Source organism: Onychostruthus taczanowskii, unplaced genomic scaffold (genome assembly GCF_017590055.1).
Source record: "Onychostruthus taczanowskii isolate IOZ18803 unplaced genomic scaffold, ASM1759005v1 scaffold105, whole genome shotgun sequence".
In the NCBI taxonomy this organism is placed as follows: Eukaryota; Metazoa; Chordata; class Aves; order Passeriformes; family Passeridae; genus Onychostruthus; species Onychostruthus taczanowskii.
Window position 1 is genome coordinate 70,258 of NW_024497078.1, and position 20,950 is coordinate 91,207.

Sequence of the window (20,950 nt, forward strand, 5' to 3'; positions counted from 1 at the left end):
ATCACGACTAAAACTATTCTTTTACATTTCACTGCCTCATATTAGATTTAAAGGACTCTTATCTAGGTAAGTCTAACGAACTTTTAATACTTCTAGATAAATTGTTGTGCTTCTACTACTGCGAATTTCTTTTGGCTTTCTGAGAAGAGAATTTTGGCATTCAGGGAAGTGCTCCCACAATACCTGATTATTTTAAAAGGTTACAACGTTTTCCAGATAATACTACATGAGAAAGATGTGTCCATAAAAAAAAGTAGACAAAGAAGATGGAGACAAACACTTGTTTAATGAACACAATGATGGTGTTAAAACATTACTGAGTTATTACTACTTATTTCTCTTCATGTATACATTCATTGAAACTCCAAAATAACACTGGACATTGCATAAATGAGACAAAGCTCATACATATGTAACTATTCTTTTAAGAAGCTAACAGACAAAACAGCTAATGAAGTACAAATTCAGAGAATGGTCCTCATCTATTCTGTCTTCCCATGTTTTGATCATTGTCTAGTTTGGCTATATAAGAATATTGAGCTAACAATGCACTACCAAATCTAAGGTATCTGGAGCAACTTCCATAAAGTGGGAAAAGTTATCAGCAAGGATGTAAAGAAATAAAAAAGAGCATTTTAGCAAAAGACGTGATTCCCCAAAACCTATTGTATGTCTTTCCCACGTAATAAATCTCAAGCTTTTTTAACTAAAACTCAATTGCATTAAGGCTTTAAGAAGCACTTGAAAAAAATTAAAATTAACAAATCTTCATTGGAACCCTAGTTACACTAGTAAGCATAACATCCAAAACGTAGAAGTATCTAACACATCAACATCATCAAGTATCAAAAGCTACCAGCAAATTTGTTTCAATTGCCTTTTCATGACATCAGATCTGACTTTGCTGGAACATGGTAACAACAGCATTTATGCAGACTCCTTGTGCCATGAATCGGGATATCTGAAGTCCGAGTTTTCAAGTGGTTCTCAAAGCTGAATCACAGCACAAGCTTCCACGGAAGCTTAGGTACATTAAAGTAGTTTGGTATGCACACCTCCAGACTATATTTTTTGCTGAACCACCAAAAGATTTCTAAAGCACACCAAAGATTTAAGTTCTCTACCAGAAGGCACTTTTTTCACAGGGATAAATTTCATCTCACACACAAAGTTTTAAGGCATATAGAAAGGTTAAATATTATTGTATGAAGTTAATATTTTTGTTAAGAACTTTGCAGCCAAGCTCTGTCACCCCTATTTTCATGTGAGACAAAAGAAACACATTGTTGTCTTCAGACGTTTTCTTCTAGGAATGTCTAACAAGACCCTACATACATTACTCAAAATAAAGAATTTACAGTGTTTGGCTATAACATTTCTGGAACCAGACATTCCAAAATATCAGATATATCTTCATATTAAGTTCTTTTATGGTAGGTAGATCATCTTGAATTACAGGACTTGTATCTAGCCCTCTAACATTTCACGTTTTTTACTGCCTTCCAGGCTGTGTGCAGAGTTTTGGTACGGTGATGAATTTTGTACTGTCTTTTTTGCAATTGCATCCACAATGTAGTTCTTGTTTTGAAATTATCAGTGTAGCTTTCCAGGACGTTCACACCAGAGATCAAATATTTTATCCATGGCACTAATCGCAGGGTAAACCCAGTCCAATTTCATCTTTTCCTTTCAAAAAATGTAAACAAAAAAACCTCTTATTGTGAAATCTTTGCTGGTGCTTCACAAGGCAGTTAAGCTTCCAGAGACTTAGGAATAGATGCTATCTGTTTGATTTAAACTGTTATTAGAAATCCATTTGGTCTTGCTTTTTCCTTTGGCATCCTTTCCATTGCGAAATACTGAACAATCAAAGCCTCTGCAGTTCAAACTGTGGGAGAAGGGAAAAGGCAAAAAAGGAGGCAAAAACAGGAACAAGATAAACTCTGCTAATGTCAGTGAGCTCAAGGTATCCAGCTGCTACTAACAGCGTTTTCAACATTCTGAATACACATTTAAGAAGTTTTGACAAGAAAAATGTGGTATTAACTGAGAAAAAATTGAAACTGTAAAGTAAAAAATATACATACTAATTTTTTTGTTTTCTGTAACTCAAGACTTCCTTGGCAAATGAATTAATAAAATCAGATTACAGAAATGCTGCTCTAAGATCTACGAAAACTGAAATGATGACATTAATACATTTGCTTATTCTACAGCAAATGCTTTGCTGAAGTAAGCCATATGTGCTGCACAGTCCTTGAGATATCCTCACATGTGCATTTTTGTTTTTTTTAATTGTGGAGCTCTCGTCAAAAATTCTGAGTTACTTGCCTTGTAGTACCAGTCCTGAAATTTTTTACAGCACTCTTCACTGCAGAAATCTCTCACTACACCATCAAGTTCCTTAGTTGCTCCCTTTTTGCACAGCTGTGAGCAGTAATTACAAGTAACACATCTCAGTCCTAACCGTCTTGCAAAGTCTTGTTTATATAGCAGCTTGCAGCCTGGAAACAGATTTTAAACATTAGGAACAAAGTAACTTTTACAGAGAGATATCACAGTTAAGAGTTAAATATTGAAAATTAAATGAATACAACAACAGCTAGCAACTGGGGCTTCTGACAAATTCAGCTTTCACAGTAAGACTATTATGTCAAGACATTTTTACCCAAATACCTTCCCTACACAACTCTATGGTTTCCTTTGATGCGTGCATCTTTTTCAAAACCCTATGCAATTTTTTTTTAATCAAATCCCTGAACAAACAGTCAGGAAAAAAACCCACGTAATTTTCTTTTCATATAGACCCGTGCAAAAGCATTGACTTGGAGTTACATTGCTCAGTTACACATCCTCAAAATGCTACAGATCCAGACACCACTAGCTACTAAAGAAATACCTATCTTCATGGATCAACTTAATTTCATTATTACCTTTATTTATATTAATACAGCAAACCACTTAAGATAACTCATTAATATTTAAGAACACTAATATGTACAAGAGGACCTCAGATCTGAGTGATTTCTTAAAAATGTAACAATAAAGTAAGCAATGGTCAATAGTGAGACAATGAAAGAAAATTGCAATTACACATGAAATTTGTGAAGAATTTATACGCAATTAATATTTTAATTTTTTTTTCCACATTGGGGTGGGGTGGAGATACTGGTTATTTTGGGTTTGGTTGGTTGTTATTTTGTGTTGGTTTGATTTTTGATGGGGTTCTTTTGGGGTGGTTTTTTTTTGTTTTGTTTTTGTTTTTTCATTTACTATGCAGTCATAATTTCAAGGCTGCTATATTCTTCCATAATCTGATCCCCCCTGAAGCAAATTAGAAAGACATTCTACCATATTAAATGCATTAAAAGATGAATACTGTAGCTATTATATAGGCTATTTTCAGAATATATTGCATTTAAATAACCTCAAATCCAGCACCTATTCAGCTGATGCCTAAATCATATACTGTATACCTCTGTAATTGTTCTAATTTTGCAGGAGAGAACAGAATGAGAAGATGAAGTAACTCTCTATATCGAACACTGTAGGGACAGGATAACATTTACACAGACCTTTAATCTAAGGAACTGTGCCTGTTTTTATGATCTACCAAATATCACAGCACCACCAAAGAGGAGAACTCAAGTCTTCCAAGTGTCCACTCTGCTAGGATGTATCTATAATCTAACAGATGCAGACTTCTGCATTTCTGATAAGTTATGAAACTCAGTATGTAAGATACATGCTGTACTTCCTCTGCCATACAGAATATAAAAACACTAAAATGTGTTCAGTAATTTCAATTATGTGACTTCTGCTGTTGTCTATTAGGGCAGAATTAATATGTGTGAAACTGAGCTACTATTTTTAAATCACTAAAAGCACAAGAATGCAAATGGAAGATGCAGCAGACTGAACCTTCCAAAAACAAAAGGTTATTGAGGAACTTAAACTTGTAATGGAACAAGCTTTGCTAATGAATTAAATTTGCTAGTAATGACAAAACAAGACGTTTATAGAATACTGTACAAATAAGACACTGTAGGTAATCTGGGGTAAAGTGGTTTTGGGGGTTTTTTTTGGGTTTTTTTTGTTTGTTCTTTGGGTTTTTTCTTTTCAGTTCTTCAACAACAGAATAAAAGAAATCACTACCACAGATGGCAAGTGCCATATCCAGAAACCATCCTTAGAATGCAAATGATTTGGACTTTCAAATACATTGCTTTGAAGGAAATAACAATCCTAAAGATAAGTGTGTGCAAGCTATTAGTTAAAAGTACCAATTAAAAGCAAAATTTCTTGCCAGTATTTTTCCTGCTGGCTCTATCTCTCATTATTGCATAAAGCATCATATTCTTTCCACTTCTTTAAAAATCCAGAGATACCTTAGCAGTACAATGTATCCTCCTTTTCAGTGGTCTCTTCTTTAGAAGAGCCACGCAGTGCTGCATCACACTTTCAAAACTACAGACTAGTAGCACTCCTCTACTTCCAACCAGGCAACCTATGTCCATCTGGCTAAATAATTTTCAAAAAGGAATGGAAAAAAGAAACATTTTTTCTTGGCTGCTGAACTACAGGAAGTAAAGTTGAAGATGATGCAGCTATTTTATTTTTAAAAGTTATCAGGTAAGAAATTTTCCACTCTACAGTCAAACATCTCCCATATCTCTGTGACTCATGGAAAATGATCAATGAACAGTAAGTAAGGGGAAACAAAAAATAAAAAATTCCAGCCCTAAAGACCTAAGTGCCTGGAAATGGTGTTTCTTTTAACAGACCACTGACTGCAGGGCTTCTTGCTGAAGGAGGCCTCTACAGAAGATAAAAATACCCTTTTTTATAAAACTTTGCATGCTGAGAGTAGATTCCTACAACCCTGAAACATGTTAAAGTAGAATCTTTACAAAGCCTTTCTTTTGCAACACCATGAGCAAAATTCTACAGATTTTTCTGAAACTCTTTTATGCGTTTATAATGGGTAACTTCATCTATGGGGCCAAGGAAATACTGGCTTAGCAAAGAAAGAGAAACCGAAATGCCTTTCTTAGTTCCTTGGCAGTCTGCAGTCCAGTATATACATTTTTATTACAACGCTATGGTTTTGACTGAAAGTAAGACTGTTTGCATGGAAAAAGGTATTTGACTTTGGCAAAACAGATTCTAAGCTCAAACAATTTGGTCTTCTCTTGCACAAGAGAAATCCTGAATCAACATAACAGTAACACCCATGCTGGCCTTGTAGATGTGACCATGAAGTTGGCTTTGATTTACAGCACACTGCGAATGAGTAATACAAAAAGCACTGAATGTCTGACCTTTCTAATATAAACACTAAAATGCTGAGGGGTTGTTCAGCCTAACTCCCCTGGGGACTTGGGGTTCATGAGTGCAAGCACTGCCTAAAACAGAAAGCTGACAGTCCCAACATTCTGAACAAAGAGATCTGATTTTACTCAGATAAGTTCCTCAAAATTTCTGCTACAACACCAGACCCACAAGTTACAGTGTGATCAGATAAAAACCTCTACTGCTTTAAAGTGCCTTGGAGAGAAAACACCTCTTACTTTGAAAGAAATTATAAGTACAGGTTATCTGGCTCAAGCTACAGCAGCCATTAATTACGGTCTTTATTAAAGTTCTAACATCCTCCCACAAGCTGGCTGTCTGAGACCACTAAGGACCATTTTCAGAAGTATCACCAACTCAGAATTTGAAGCAAAGAAAAAAAAAAAGTGAGTATCTGCTAACTTCACATATCCTTAATTAAGCTATTAGAATTCTGGCTTCCAAGCAAAGCCCAACACAAGACCTATCTCTTAAGAGCCCTAATTTTTGGTTCCCCACATAAATGGTAGAGAAAGAAATTACCTGAACACATACAAGAGAAGATTGCTGACATGACAACATCCAGACAGTTCCTCAAAACCTTTACCTCAGGGAAGTTCCAGGTTAAGAGAGCTTCCTCTCTCGGCAGATCCAAGATCTCTGCCAGGCTCAGCTCTGCAGAGTTGCCCTTGGCAACTGCTTCACTTGACTGACTGCAGACTCAGTGCAAGTAAGCTACTGAGAAGATGATCTTATTCTACCACAGCACCTACCTGAATTAAAGGCAGTGCAGTACATTCCCACATCAAGTAGCTGTGTAAAAAGGAATGCTGAACCAGAAATAATCCTGAGTCCTCAACACCAGTCCCTTTTTTACCACAGGGACTAATAGATTTTATAAAAAGTAATTGTTCCATCCTAAAATAATTGCTTTTTTACCTCTGAAATGCCGTCCTTACTAAACTACCTTTGTTCTTCAAGTAACATGCAAAACTTGCTTTTCTCTCCTCTTGTAATTATTTCAATTGTTACCTGTTCTAGAGAAGAGTAACAACAGGCCTTTAGCATCACAAACTACATCCTGGAAGCTTTCTGGAGCTATGTTCCATCCAGATTTTTCTGCTCCATCTCCCTCTGTACTGATTTGATTGCAAAACCTCTTCCATACCCACACTGCTATCACATGCTGTCTCTGGATTCATAACAAACTTATTATCTTTAGGAAAACAGATGCAACGTATCCAAATTCTGGGTCCTCCTTGGATTACTGTTAAAGTAGACCCTACCCTCTTCTGTGTGCAGAGAAGTTGTGTATACCTCTTCGTTCCTTGTCTTCACCTTAAGAACCTTTTATTATTATTCAATCCAACTTTCATACAACCTCAGTTTATTCTACTATATCCTGATATTAGGTACTATCTCCTTCCACTCTCCTCCCCCCTACTCCAATCCAGTTACTCATGTTTTGCTTATTCTTATATCTTTTCAGGTCGATAATTCTTTCATGTTAATAAGAAGCATCTTTATAAGCTTTCTTCTTCTCGTGCTCATAATCTCATCACCCCTTATCTGCACCAGTCAATGCTGTCTTTGCTCAAAGAACTATCTCAAATCTCTTTAAAAAAAGACACAAAAGTTGAATTAACACTGAAGAATGAAAATCTAACAAGGACCGCTGGTGTCGACAATGCACAGGATTTCACTTAATATTCTTTACCATGTTACAAATTATCTCTCCACAATGAAAAACAAATATTTCAAGAATCAATACATGTACAGAAATTTTAAATTATATTACTTGAACACTATCAATGTTCTCCCTCTATAAAGGGAAAGGAAGATAAACAATCACTTCCACAGCATAGTTATATCTTTCCATTTCTCGACTACAAGAACACAGTAAGAAATATCAAAATCCAGGCTAACAAGTTAAAACTGTCCAGTAATTTCAGAAGAGATACATCCAAGAAGCACTAATTGGAAACTACACCTACACTGAGACTCTTCCACAAGTGAAATACCAAAGAACCAATTGTCCAGCTCTTCCATATGTGTTTCTCTAGGAGGTGCAGAACTTTGCTTTCCTTCAGCATAGCCAAAAGCCTTCACTTGGTGCTTCTGTAGCAAGGGAGCCTATTAAATACCTCTTAAGTGACTTGCCAGAATTGAATATGCTGTCCCTTTTACCTTAATTCATTTCTATAAGCAAAAAATATCACTTTAGCTTTTACAGTAACACAATTTGTTTGGAACAGTCATCTGTGGCTCAAAGATTTAAAATCACACTACTTAATCAGATGACATGGCCTGAGCAGTCACAGCCAAACCATGGCCTCTGTGCCATCAAGCGTTCCCTGGAGACAACTGCCATGGCTCAAGATGCCAGGAATGTCCCATTCTAACTTCTGTCCATAGCAGGATGTCAGAGTGTCTCAGAATAGCCCAGGCATCACTAAATACCTCTAACATTCACTTTCACTTTTTTACTAAAGCAGTCTAGGAAAGGAATATCCTCCTGCAGAAACAACATGACTCCTGCAATTGTGATCGAGCATTTTTAAGGATCATGCAGTATTTAAGAACTGTTCTGATTTTGACTTAACCCCTTTTGCCAGGATATCCCAGCTTGGCACCAAATAAAGCTTTGAATGAAAGCCACAAGGAAACTGACATTTCAGGTTAGAATTTATCTCAGGAGGGACACTGCCAGAAGAAGTGATCACGAGCAAAACCAAACTAAGCACTGTAGCAAGATCAAATTATTTCAACATGGCAGGCCTCCACCAAGAGCTGTTGACAGGCACATAACAGCTCTGTGAAGCACAAATCCTAGAGTGTGTAAAAGGGTGATTTCATACAGTCTTCAAAAATTTCTGTATGCAAGACCAAATTCCGTACATTTTATTTTCAAAAGCAGCATTGATGCCTCTAAAAAAAGATAGTTGCTAATGTAAACTATTAAACTTGTATTTGAACAGTTTCTGTAGCTCTCACTTTAAAAATAATGAGACCAAACATAAGGAATGAAGAGATTCATGCAGGGTTGATGCAACTCCCTTTGTCTAGGGGGACACAGCAGCTCAGCATAGCAGGGACAGTGCACTGACTCTTCCTTGGCCCATCCATCACAGAAGCTCAGCAACTATAACTAAGTCAGAGCAACAGTTCATATCACACATCAGTTTTTACATAATTTTTTTTTGCTGTTTCTAATAACAACAGGAATTCCTATAAATATCAGGTAGTATCCTAATTGATTGTGAAACACTGGAATCTAAGCACCTCTATAAAACTTAACACACCTGAGTTTAGGCTATCTCAGTTCCTGTAATATTTTCATATAAATATAAAAATTAATCAGCTAATCATTTAATAGTACACTTTCACAAACAGCCCACTGAGTAGTACTGGTTGGAAAAATCCCACTCTAAAATCTACAATGCTTTAACTGAACCTTTCCTAGAAGAACGTAAAATTACTTAATCTCCTAAATTTATTATTCCACTTGTCGATTCTACAGTATTTTAAGAGGTTATCTCTACTTAGATGAAACATCAGAGATGTTTTCAGAGAAAACTCAATGTGTGCATTGAGTTTAATTCCCAGAAATTTACTAGCAGGCTATCAGGGTGATAGTACAGTTGCTAGTTTGACAGCTGTCCTTCATCTGTATTATCCATCTGAAAAGAATTCCCAAGCATCAGCTAACTGAGCTACTCCAACAGCTTAATGAACTTCTCCCTACTAGAAGAAGACAACCAGATACGAATCAGTGTTATTAAAATTTGCATTATAAAATTATTAAGCCTTGTTAAAATTATTAAGTGTTGTTTAAGTCATAGCACTTAGTTCTACTGGAAAGGTGCATTAAGTAAGTCTACAAATAAATAGAATTATGGTGATATTCATAATAAAATAATTTCATTGCTGGATTTCCAAAGACTGATTTGATCTCCCAGAGTCTCAGAAGGAATATGTATTACAAAAAAAAAAAATATCCCAAACCCAGTAATTTGAAGATTTCCTCAAAATTAAAAACTTGTACAGTCTCATGCAACTACACATACATAAAATCCACAAACTACTTCTTACTTCAGCATACATATTTTATTTAATTTAGATACAGATATTTTGGAATGCAGCATTCTAGTGGCAAAACACCAGGACAGCCTCAGCACCAGTGGAACAGATTAAACTCTTTCATCTACTCTGTTCAGGTTGTTCATTCTCCACACAGCATCCGATTTTTGGACAAAAACAGAAAAAGCATTCTATACTCCATGAAGGAATGAATAACCATCTTCAGCACAAAATGTAGGTCAGTTCTAATCACACTTTATAATAATGGAATTTTCAGCTACCTCCTGCACATGTTTTGAAGTGTCTCAAGAGAAAGATATAAAGAAACAGAGCTGGAATAAAACCACACAGAAATACTGATCCAAGAGACCAAGAGTTGCCAGGGTTTGTGTGTAAATATATATATATATATATATATGCATGTGTAAAAAAACCCCGCAGGTACGAAGAATGGGAGCAATGGAGCAATGACTACATCTTCAGTACTCCAGCTGGGCAGCTGTAAGCAGTCAAGAGATATTTGTGGTTGATCTTACATATGCTTTCCCATCAGTTTGTACAAAGATGAACAAGTAAATACACTTGCAGAAATTTCATCATGTGTTTGATTTCTGATTTTATCTAGGAGCCTTTTATAAACACTCCCCTGAAAATTTCGCACATTTTCCCTTGAGGGTTCGATTTCCTCCAAAAATTATCAGCAACTTCTGTGACTGAGTACCTCTGGCTATTCCTTCTCAAACTGTGATACACTGTCTTCTGATGAAGAATAATTGCGTGCTCAAAAAAAAAAAAAATCTGTGTTGATGAGGTTCCTTCAACAATCTGCAATATCAAAACCAGGATGGCCTCCACAACCAGAAAGTATTTGGTACTTGTACTGGTTTTGTTATTTCACAAACAGTTGGACATATATCTGGAAAAATGCTTTGAAATTAAGGACAAACCAGTGATGTTTAGGTGCCTGGGAAAGGGGGAAGAAAAATCTGTCATGTCTGATGATGGAAGTCCTATTTGTTGACCTCCAGAAGTCCACCACAAGTCCTGGCCCTGTCCTTCCTACATCAGATCCAAGCACACCATTCATTCTCAGATTGCACTATTTCTGCAGCCATTGATGGCAATTGATGGTTTTCCTTCAAAATATATGGTCTAGGGTTCTTTCACAATTTCTGTCCAGGTCACTGGTTTATTTCCAAGAAGAACACATACAGCTCTTTGTTATATGCACCACAAAGTAGACCTCAGCTACAGCTGGCAGGTATTAACTGTATTTATCCAAGTTAATGATCTACTTAATGGTGCTTTTGACTATCCTCTCTCTATTACTCAGTGGTTCAGCAGCAAGCTGATAAACTTTGTCTTTATGGTAAAATTTTGCACATTGCCCTCATAAATATAGTATTTACCCTTGAGCTGGCAGTCCAGCACCTGCAAACTCAAGACCCACCCTAAGACACCTGGCAACAGAGTCCCCCCCACCCTTAGTATCTCTACTTAAACGGGAAAGACTGTTTTTATATCTTTTCTTCCTTAAATTTTCCAACAGGAAACACAAGTCCTCACTTACTTCAAGCCTCCTCATACAGAAGTAGTAGTGGCATTATGAATCTTACTCATTTCACTGTGACAACCACCTGGCTTTAAAATGAGGGAGTCATAAATATTCACAGTAATAGAAGCATATATTTTAATCTCAAGAAAAGTATCTTGCTCTTGTTTGAATGTATTCTGTGGAACTGTTTCATTCATAGAAACAATTTCTACTAGAGGCTGCTGAGCAATGCAACGATACACTGCAAGGCTGGGCTTTCATTTGTCTGTTTTTTACTCTCCAGCTATCACTTTCCTGTCCAGAACACCACACTCCATTCTTCAGAAACAGAAGACTGCAGAACCCCGAGCTGTAAGGGAATGGCATGGAGGGAAGACTGCTGTCAGCCCTGCATTCCAACCCTCTCCAGCTTAGCAGGTCCTCCTACAAGTAAACTCACATATCTACTATTTAATCTGCCTAAAAGTAGAAATCTTTCATAGAGGTCTTATCAAATGACACTGGAAGTGTTGTTGTTATAACTAAAGAAAAAAATATTCACCATATTTGTGAATAATAGGTAATCCAAACTTGTAGTTAAACTTCTAAGATCATTATTAAATACCAGTATCAAAGGAGAGCTCACCAGAAGTGGAAAGGACAGGTCCTTGTTAAAAATCTATTTTTCTATTTCTATTAAAACCGTGCTTTAATGCAACTTAAAAGAAACCTAGGCCCATGTAGTTCCCTTTTAGTTTGTTTTCTTTTTGAAAATTCAAGTAATTAGTCAAGCAAATTGTAGTGACAGTAATCAACACAGAGCAACAGGCATCATTCAAGTTATTGCTTAAGTAATCATTCTAAGCCAACATAGAACTTCTACTGTTATAATTAATTTAGAAACTGCTAATCAAAGAGAAAGCTTGATGTTCATCAGTGCAGTTAATGTTGTATATGCACTACTGCATACATTTTAAAAAAAGAATATGCAATTTTTTGTGCTTATGTATGTATGCAACGTGCATAAAGGTGTATGTATTTATACACACACATGCACACACACTGAAGAGTCTTACCCTCAACGTAGACTAAAGGTGAAAAGCTCTAAAGGCAGCTCAGATAAATTAAAGAGTACCTGCACTAACAATAACAGGTACAATCACTTCAATAATAGTAATGAAGAGACTTCTGGTTTATCCTCAAGTACAACAGAATGATTTGTTACCTAGAATCTTAACCTATAAACAAAGTGAGTAAACTGCAGTAGAACAACAACAAATAACTCAGGAAAAAAACAAATACATACATACCTTCACTGCAAAACGGTCTTTTGATACCAGAGAAATTCACTGTTTCATGGAGCGTTTTCTCTTCCTGACAGTATTCACAGTATGTAACTATGCAGTGCAGTTTCTTATAATCATCAGAACATGCTCTGCTGCAGAACTGATACACTTTGTTCTAAATGCAAAGTTGCAAAGCATCGTGAATAAGGTTAATGGATAAAATCTTAAGGTCTAACTAGTGCAACTTGAAATAATAGCTGCCATTAAGACAACTTACAAAGTAAACTGAAGTGCAAACACATAATTAGAGTATGACTTCTAATGCTAAACATTTACAAATCCCAATTAAGCTGACAGTGCTACAAATACTCATAATTTCACATGAAAACACTGAACAGAAAATATGCCACTCAATCTTGGCATATCCTCTTTAGATACTTCTCTCAGTTCATAAAGAAGTGTAATAATGGTCTATCATATCTACAATAACTGAAGATGAAAGCAGATTCCAGACTTACAGCTGATCTGAGAAAATAAATTTTTTAAAATTACACAGATACTATTTATGAACAAAGACTTCTGCTTTTGTCCATATTGAAGTTAAATTATATTCTACAGAACCAGGGACATTTTAACTGAGCTTTTAAAAAGAAAAGTCAATACCTTACAAAATAGCTAGCAAAACTGTGTGTTTAAACTTTTAAACACATCATCATTCTAAGAATAACACCAACATCCCCCCCTTACCTCCCATTCCAGTACTTCTGGCTTTGAACAGAAAGAACTTTTGCAATAATTACATTTCAACTGAATATCACTGGGAGAGACGAACTGACCATTTGTTGAAGACTGAACACTGAGCGTCTGAAAAACATAAATATATATACATACATCACTAAAAAGCCAGTTACTTTTAAAATATGTGCTTTTTTTCAATTAAGCTTACAGTGTGTGAGAATTCAGAAGTTTATAAATAAACTCAAGAACATTTCTGGCAAAAGCACTGCAGGTTGGTTCTTTACCTTAATTCCTTTTCCCTTGTCATCTCAGGTTTTTCAATTTTCAATCTTTATCCTTACTTCCACCATAATTACTTTAAGTCATATTTTTTTACCTTACCTTTCTGTTAACACATTTTTTGTACAATTAAACAAAAAAATATCCCCAAACAGAATGCTTTTGTTAATCACAAAACATATTTTCAGATAAAAACATTTCACAGTTTGTATTGTTTTGATGACAGACACAGACCAACAAACAAATGTTTTCAAAGCCAAACCTCACCAAGGCAGATTATGTAAGCATACAATTTGAAAGTACAACTATTAAATAAAAGGCTTTCAGTGAGAAACCTCACATTTACACAGATTAAGAAAAATCTAGCTAACAGTCATAAGTAGCCTCAATCCCATGGCAGGAAGATGCAGTTATTCACACAACCAGCCCCAAAACAATCCAAGGGTTTAAAACTGAGAAAAATACTACAGATTGCATATGTAGGTATGAGAATTTAATTTTGTAACCGGAATTATTTGGGAGCATAATTACACACAAGGAATAATAAAAGAAAAAAATATGATAAATCCATTAAAATCTTTCACCAGTCTCCCTGAACACAAAGCTTTATCTATGCTATCAAAGACATATTTGAAGTCATGTACCTATGTTTGTTCTTTTGAGGGCCTGCCCTGAATAACAAGAGCATGGGAAGCGCAACCAAAGCAAAAAAAAAAAAAACCACCGTAAAGCCCTTTTCAGCCTTCAATGCAACCAGCTCAAACTGCTCTAAGCTGCCAGTTTAATGATGAACACTAGGCAGGCACAGCCCAGGATCTTCTGAGAAGACCACCACAGCAACACAGCTTCTGCCCTGCCCCTGCCATGGCAGCATATGTGACAGAGGGTTATCCTTACTCACAGCAACGTGAAATCAAATTGTGGAAACATTTCTGTACCTAAGTGTACATGTGGAAGAGCTAGTGGGCAGCAGACTGAGGTTAGGTGTTTTTTTCCAGCTGAGATAAAAACCCCCAAGCTTTGGAAGAATCAAGTTGTTCTTAATGTGCACGAGAGAAGCACTTATGAGGAATCTTCTACATCTTGTCATTCACTAGGACTGCTCCACAAGCAGAATCAAGGGAACTATATGAAACAGGGAATAAAACAACATTTTCCCTCGCACTCATGCACACACAGACCTTCCAGCTTGGGCATGGAAGGCATATATTTATTATTATCAAATTTAGAAGAGTATTGGTCTGTGTGCACACACATGTGTACAAGAAAGATACAACATATAAAGCCAAGAACACTTCCAGGCACCATCACAAGCGTGAAAAAGAACAGCATTAGTGAATAACCAGAGAGAGTATCCTGCTAAAAACCATTTTACTTTTAATTCTTACCCATACTGGTCCTGCAATTCTCCAGATACATCCATAAATTGGAAGCAAAACCCAAACCAATTAAAGCTTTACCACAAATTTGGCACAGACTTGTGCTTTGCCAGATAGCTTGTACTGCCAGGCACTTACACAGCTGCTAACTCTGGGAAGACACTTGTGTTACTGCCTCCACGTTCACAATAATTAACCAGTAGTTTATTTTTCCCTGAACAGCAAGATCTTCAACTGACCCAGTAGAAGTATGAATATCAATACTGATTTAAAACAATACACCCTGGGAACAGTTCCATCTTTAACTCTGCATTAACAACCTCCAAGACTGTGTGTGGAAGACAAGATTCAGTCCCACAGTTCTACCACCAACTACCAAACAAAAACAAATAAAGCAGGCTGTTATCTCTCTTTTACTCTCTTTCTTACAAGATCAAATGCTCTTACAGGCTGGCTGCTCAAAGGAGAATGTAGATATGGCCATAAACTTTACAACATGCTGAATCTTTCCAGTATTTCAATCCATTAGAAGAACAACTAGCTAGAAACAAAAGTTATTTGCAAGATACAGTTATAAACAATCCTGAAGTTCTGTAAAACAAACTTACCCATTCGTAAACCAAAAGGACTAAAATACTTGCAGAAGGGAGGAAATATAGGCCTGAAATAGCAATTACTCTGTTCTGAGAAGGATAACCCTTAAAGAAAAAAGTCTAGGAAGAGCAGGAAAAGCATGAAAAGGGGATGAATATGAAGCCAGAAAATTAAAATAAGACTTGTCTCCATTAACGTTGAAAAATATGGAGCACCATAGTAAACTGACCATTTTTTCAATTCAGGTTCAATACCTTATGTGTCACTTAGGTACAAGAGAAGCCTCAAGGGAACACTAACAGATCAGTGCTAACATTGTGGTATACCATCCTTTCCACCTAAATACTAAATGAACAAAACAAAGGAGCTATTCTCATACATTCAACTCTAGCCTCATGGTGAATACATTTTATTTTTCTACACAGTGTCTACACTAAAGCTATGAAAAGTTAAAATCCAGCAGTGCTGGTTGAGCAAACTAACTGTAAAAGCAAGTGACAACCTACCCATTCTTGGTCTTTACTGAGAACTCACAGACTGCAAGGCTGCTTCCACTGAACTCCACTACAACCCCGAAAGGAGATCTACGTGCAGCACTGAGACTGCAACAGAAGCATGAGCACAAGGACTCAGCAAGACCACGAACCCACAGCCAGCATTAAATGATCTGGCAGTTCTATTCAATAACGTTGCTTAATGTTGACTTATGTGCAAATCCAAGAAGGCCCAGGTTGAATTTGTCATTCCCTGGCTGTATTTGTTCTGAGAGCTCTTGGGGATGCAATTGATTGTAAAATCACGTACAATAAAATAGATGTTAGATGAGTTTGCAGTAAGTATTACAGTCTGTCATTACATACTAACAATACACAGGTATTCTGTTAATCAGTTCCACTGACAGACACCTACCAAACTGGTTATGATGGAAACACAGAACATGGCTACGTGAGAGAGGTCCTACCCAGGGTATATTAAAGAACAATTAAAAGACCAATTTGCTGTCCCTTTGACAGAAAACGGCAAAGTTCAATGACAAATGGGAAAACCCTGTGTGGGTGTAATTCTTCCACAACACATGAGGAAGCAATTATCAATTATCCTGCATAGATCTGGAAAAACGCTTTTACATAGAAAAATTGAAACATATTCTTTTAAAATATCTATTGATCACCAAGAGATCAATGGCTATGACACGTTTCACTTATGCTTTAACCTTGATTCATACTGAAAATATGACACTTTCAACAAGCAGAGCAGCCTCATCCAGAGTGCATGTCATTAGCCTTGCAATCACCCAGTTTTGGGCCACAATTTAAACAGCTAGTATTGTCCATAAATAAAATGGTTGAGGCTCTAGCCTTTCATTTCAGAAGGATTCACATTTCTCCAGGGCAAACCTTTGTTAGTTCTATATTCAATCTGAGAATTTTGTTATTGAGTTTAGTACAAGAGGCCAAATTAGTTGATCTTCAATGCAAAACAGCAAAGCTCACATCCATGAAGAGGCTAAGGTGGTAAAAGGAAGATGAGCAGTGATACAGCTTTGTGCTTTCTAACAATATAAAGCAGAAATTGGTACGTTTTTATAAGTTTAAGACAGCAGCTAGTGTTATCATTGTCAAACAGCACTTTGATCAAAGAAAATGTTATGAGCCAGAAGCAACTGCTATGTTAATTCTAACTCTCAAGCATGTATGCACAAGCAAGTTAGTCCAATATTCAAATACTTAACAAAAACACAGGCACACAAATATTTAGGGAGGAAAATATTTAACACAACAGCTAACCTGAAATTTAGCTACACAACTGGAACTGCAAAAGTTGTACAGTTTTCCATCAGGCATTGTGGCTTGATATTGAGGTAAAGAGTTTCGCTTACAAAAGTGGCAAATAATTTCCATACCTAAAAGAAAAATGTAGTTTACAAACAAAATAAACGTAAAATAATAGGAAAAAATATTATTTCAGGTGAGCCCTTTTTAGTTTTTCAATGCAGAAAACTAAGATTAGTCTGTTTTCCAGTCAGCTTCTACAAATCACACAAAACAGAAAAAATTACAGAAGTTTAGATAAATACTTTCACTAAAGATCAGTACTAAATACGAAAACACCTTCTTCCATAAAATTCACTGGAGCATCCCAACTTCAAGTTGAGATCTGCTTTGCATACTGAAGAACACCTTTTGAATTACTTACTGGATCAAAAACTTTACCTAGAGAATATCTATATGCATTATAACTACCTCCCTTCTTATCCATCTTCTCCTTGACTGGAAAAAAAATCCAGGTTAGGATTCATATGAGAATTCAGAGAATATAAATTCATATGCAAAAAACCTGCACTACCATCCTGTGACACATCGGAGCACATTATGCTTCAGCATTTTTTTCACAGGAAGCCTTAAGACAGTTGAAAATTCTTTCCAACATGACAAAAAAAGGCCAGTGAGTAAAATTAATCCTCATGGGTTCATTTACTGGTGTTTAACAGAAGATTTTTATTTTTTTTAGTGAAGTTAAATACTATTAAGTCACATCTGCAGAGACTAACTGTAAAACAAATGCACCCACCCCCAGTGTTCAAATTTTTAAAAAGTCTGCTCTTAGCAGTGGTGAAAACCCATCATCCTTTTCACTTACTTTGTGATTTTGCATATTTTGATTTGTGTGTGTTCATGCATACAGTTGAGCAGTATGGCTCCATATATCCATTAGGTCCTATGCACTGAGTCATGTCAAAAAACCTGCACTGAGCTCTGCAGCCAGTACAAGATGTTAATTGGCCACATTTCTAAAACATAAAGCAAAACAATGCATTAGTTAAAACTATGCTTGGCTTTTAACTTAAATTATGGTCTTTAAAAAAAGAAAATAAACAAAGGAAAAGTTTTATTTCTGTCATGTGCTCTCTCATCAGATCCTTCCTATATTAATGCTCCTGATCATCCTCTCAAGAGCATTCAGCACTATGGTTGTGTCTCTTACTCCTGGGAAAAAGCCAGCTAAAAATAACCTTCTGCGTAACGACACACACATACACACACACACACCCCCTTCAAAAAACTCAAAACCAACCAAAACATTCCAATTCCATCCCAAACTCCACTGTCTGCAAACTGAACTATGGCAAGAGTGTGCAACAAGTTGTGCTGAGTTGAAGAGTTTGAAAAAACTATTCCTCTCTCTTTGTTGATGGGACAATGGTTTTAAGGAAAATTACAAGAATCTGGCATGACTAATGTGATACACAGAATGGGTAAGCTTAGAATAGACTCCTTTTGGTCCAACCTCCCTGTTCAAGCAGGGTCTTCCTAGAGCACATAGCAGGCACAGGATTTCATCCCAGATGGTTCATGAGTATCTCCAGTGAGGGAGATTCCATAACTTCTCTGGGCAATCTGTTCCATTGTGCAGTCACCTGCACAGCGAAGTTGTGAATATGAAGAATAAATAAACTTTGGGGAGAAAAAAATTGTATCTCCAATCCTCCAAGCAGGAGGAATACACACAGAGTTTCTATGCTCAACTGTGACTCCACGAACCTGATAACAGACTCAATTCTGACATCTCTCAACACAGCAGTTTTCCGCAGAATGGAACAAACGTGCTATAAAAAGCAGAGAAAAAGCTGCTCAGAGCAGAAATACCAATGACATAGTCAACATACAAAATCAATAATTCTGATGTGCTACACGTATTACATATGCCAGTGTTAGGCAAATATCTCAAGCACGATAAAGCAAGTTTCAGGAAAAATCTCTAGACACCTTCTCTGCCCACAGAAATAGTCTCATGGTTTTGACAGTGATGGAGAAAATTCCTCACCAAAAATGATGGGCCTCCTACTAGACAGACTCTTGCCTTATTAAGTACTAGAAAATTGTCACTTAGGCACTTAAGCTCTCCTCCCTTCTAAATAAATAATTTTGGCACTCTCTCTCCCTCTTTCCCTATTCTCAAGAATGGAAAGGAGAAGGAAAGGCAAAGGATATTTTATAGGTGCTTCCCTTTTTTCAAAGTGAGAGATGTTTCAGAGGATATCTTTGGTTTTCCTATTTTTCAGTACCCAAATTTGAAAGCTACTTAAAGCCAATCTTACAGACTAAAGATGAATCTAAAGATGAAGTTTTTGGGTTTATAAAGTCATCTTTCCTATTCTAAGAGCATCCACATAAAAACATAAAAATCCACACGCCTGTGACACAAATTGGATGTAGCATCTTGCAGAGTCCAGTAAAATTTCCACACAACTTCACAATTTGCACAGGCTGTTTTGAGGAAATCTTTGCTGGGGATTTCCTCCAGAAAGGAGTACCTTTCAAGATACCAAACTCCTACCTAGAAGAAGGTATAAAATACAACTCTAGGATACTTCCTTCCTATTTTAATTTTTTCCATTTTCTTTTAAACATGCTACTCAGGACATCATTATCTTCCTAATATTGACAAAATTCACACTTAATACCAAGACCAAAATGTAGCAGTTATATTGTTCTGTGAGTTGGAACTATTCTGCTGCTATACATTCATCTCCTCTAGCAGGCTAATAAACAAAGGCAGGGCATCCAGAAACCTCTGAGTTATATTACTAATAATACAGGAGGAGGCTACTACTTACAAAGGACTTGATTCCTTGGAACATGCTTAATGGACAACCACCACAAAAAAATCTGCTTGTATAAATAGCCTCGGTAGCTCCAGAATAAACCAAAATGTAAATCTAGAAGCATTGATGCAAATATACTGGCAAATAACTAAACTACGAGCATTCAGCAATATAATTGGAAAACAACACACAGGCAAATGAAGCTTTTGCAAGTTCTATACCCAAAAGAGAAATCCAACAGAGGCTACAGTGATTTCAAGAGACAAGATAGCAAGACAAAACTGTAAGTTTTAATAAATGAATTTATAGTAAACTCATCAGAGCATTATCAGAAAAAAAATCATTGTGTCAGCAAACTACATGTTTCAACAAAAATTTCTTGAAAGCAGAAATAGCTTTTGCAAACCAGCATCTCAAATACCTCATCATTTACGTGCTATTAAAAAAGGATCACACATACAAAAACCAGTGCAACAGCATGTCAATCACTTCTGAATTTCATGTATCTTCTAAATACTGGAGTTGTTTACTGACTTCACCCCATCTATTTCAGATTTAAAAGCAAGAAAAATTTTTATTTCTATCTAGTAATAACCTATCAAACTTAGATCTAGTTTATCAAGACTACAAAGAATAAAAATTTCTAAAAAACGTGCCAACTATGCAGAAGATTCTGTGGGTAGGAGCAAAACTGTAGTAACAAAGCTCTTATTTTATTCTTTTAATAACAACTAAAAAGAATGTTTGAGCATTTCTGCATTATTAGAAATATAAACATATTGTTATACAAGTGAAGAAGACAGGGCATGCTGGAAAAAAAGAAAATTAGAAGGCTCAAACCTGCCTTAAATGTATTACTCCTAAAATGTTGTAATGATCATCTCTGTCAAGTGAAACTTTTTTTTTCCATTTTTTTTACTCTTTTCAGCACTCCCTAAACTTCCAAGTTCAAACATTAAAACCATTTTTAAAACCCCCAGGGAGTACCACACTATTATTAAAGAAAGATGAATGCATACCTGAAAGTATTCAATCAGTATTATACACGGGTCTCAAACATTTATTTTCTTAAGAGTCTAACTCAACAACTTCCTCCACTGACAACATCAACAGAGAGCCTCAC

At 36.2% G+C, this 20,950-nt stretch overlaps 1 protein-coding gene across 2 annotated transcripts in view; it reads right to left on the reverse strand.

The window, feature by feature from the left end:
- The window catches only part of ZMYM2 (zinc finger MYM-type containing 2), a 66,631-nt gene that overhangs the window by 23,994 nt on the left and 21,687 nt on the right, over positions 1–20,950 (reverse strand). For both annotated transcript variants that reach the window (XM_041414434.1, XM_041414444.1), the window contains exons 6-10: positions 17,862–18,012; positions 17,009–17,124; positions 12,979–13,095; positions 12,256–12,406; positions 2,332–2,504 (exon numbers count right to left, since the gene is read on the reverse strand). In XM_041414434.1, the coding sequence (XP_041270368.1) occupies positions 2,332–2,504; positions 12,256–12,406; positions 12,979–13,095; positions 17,009–17,124; positions 17,862–18,012 (708 nt within the window). The remainder of the gene's footprint in view (positions 1–2,331; positions 2,505–12,255; positions 12,407–12,978; positions 13,096–17,008; positions 17,125–17,861; positions 18,013–20,950) is intronic.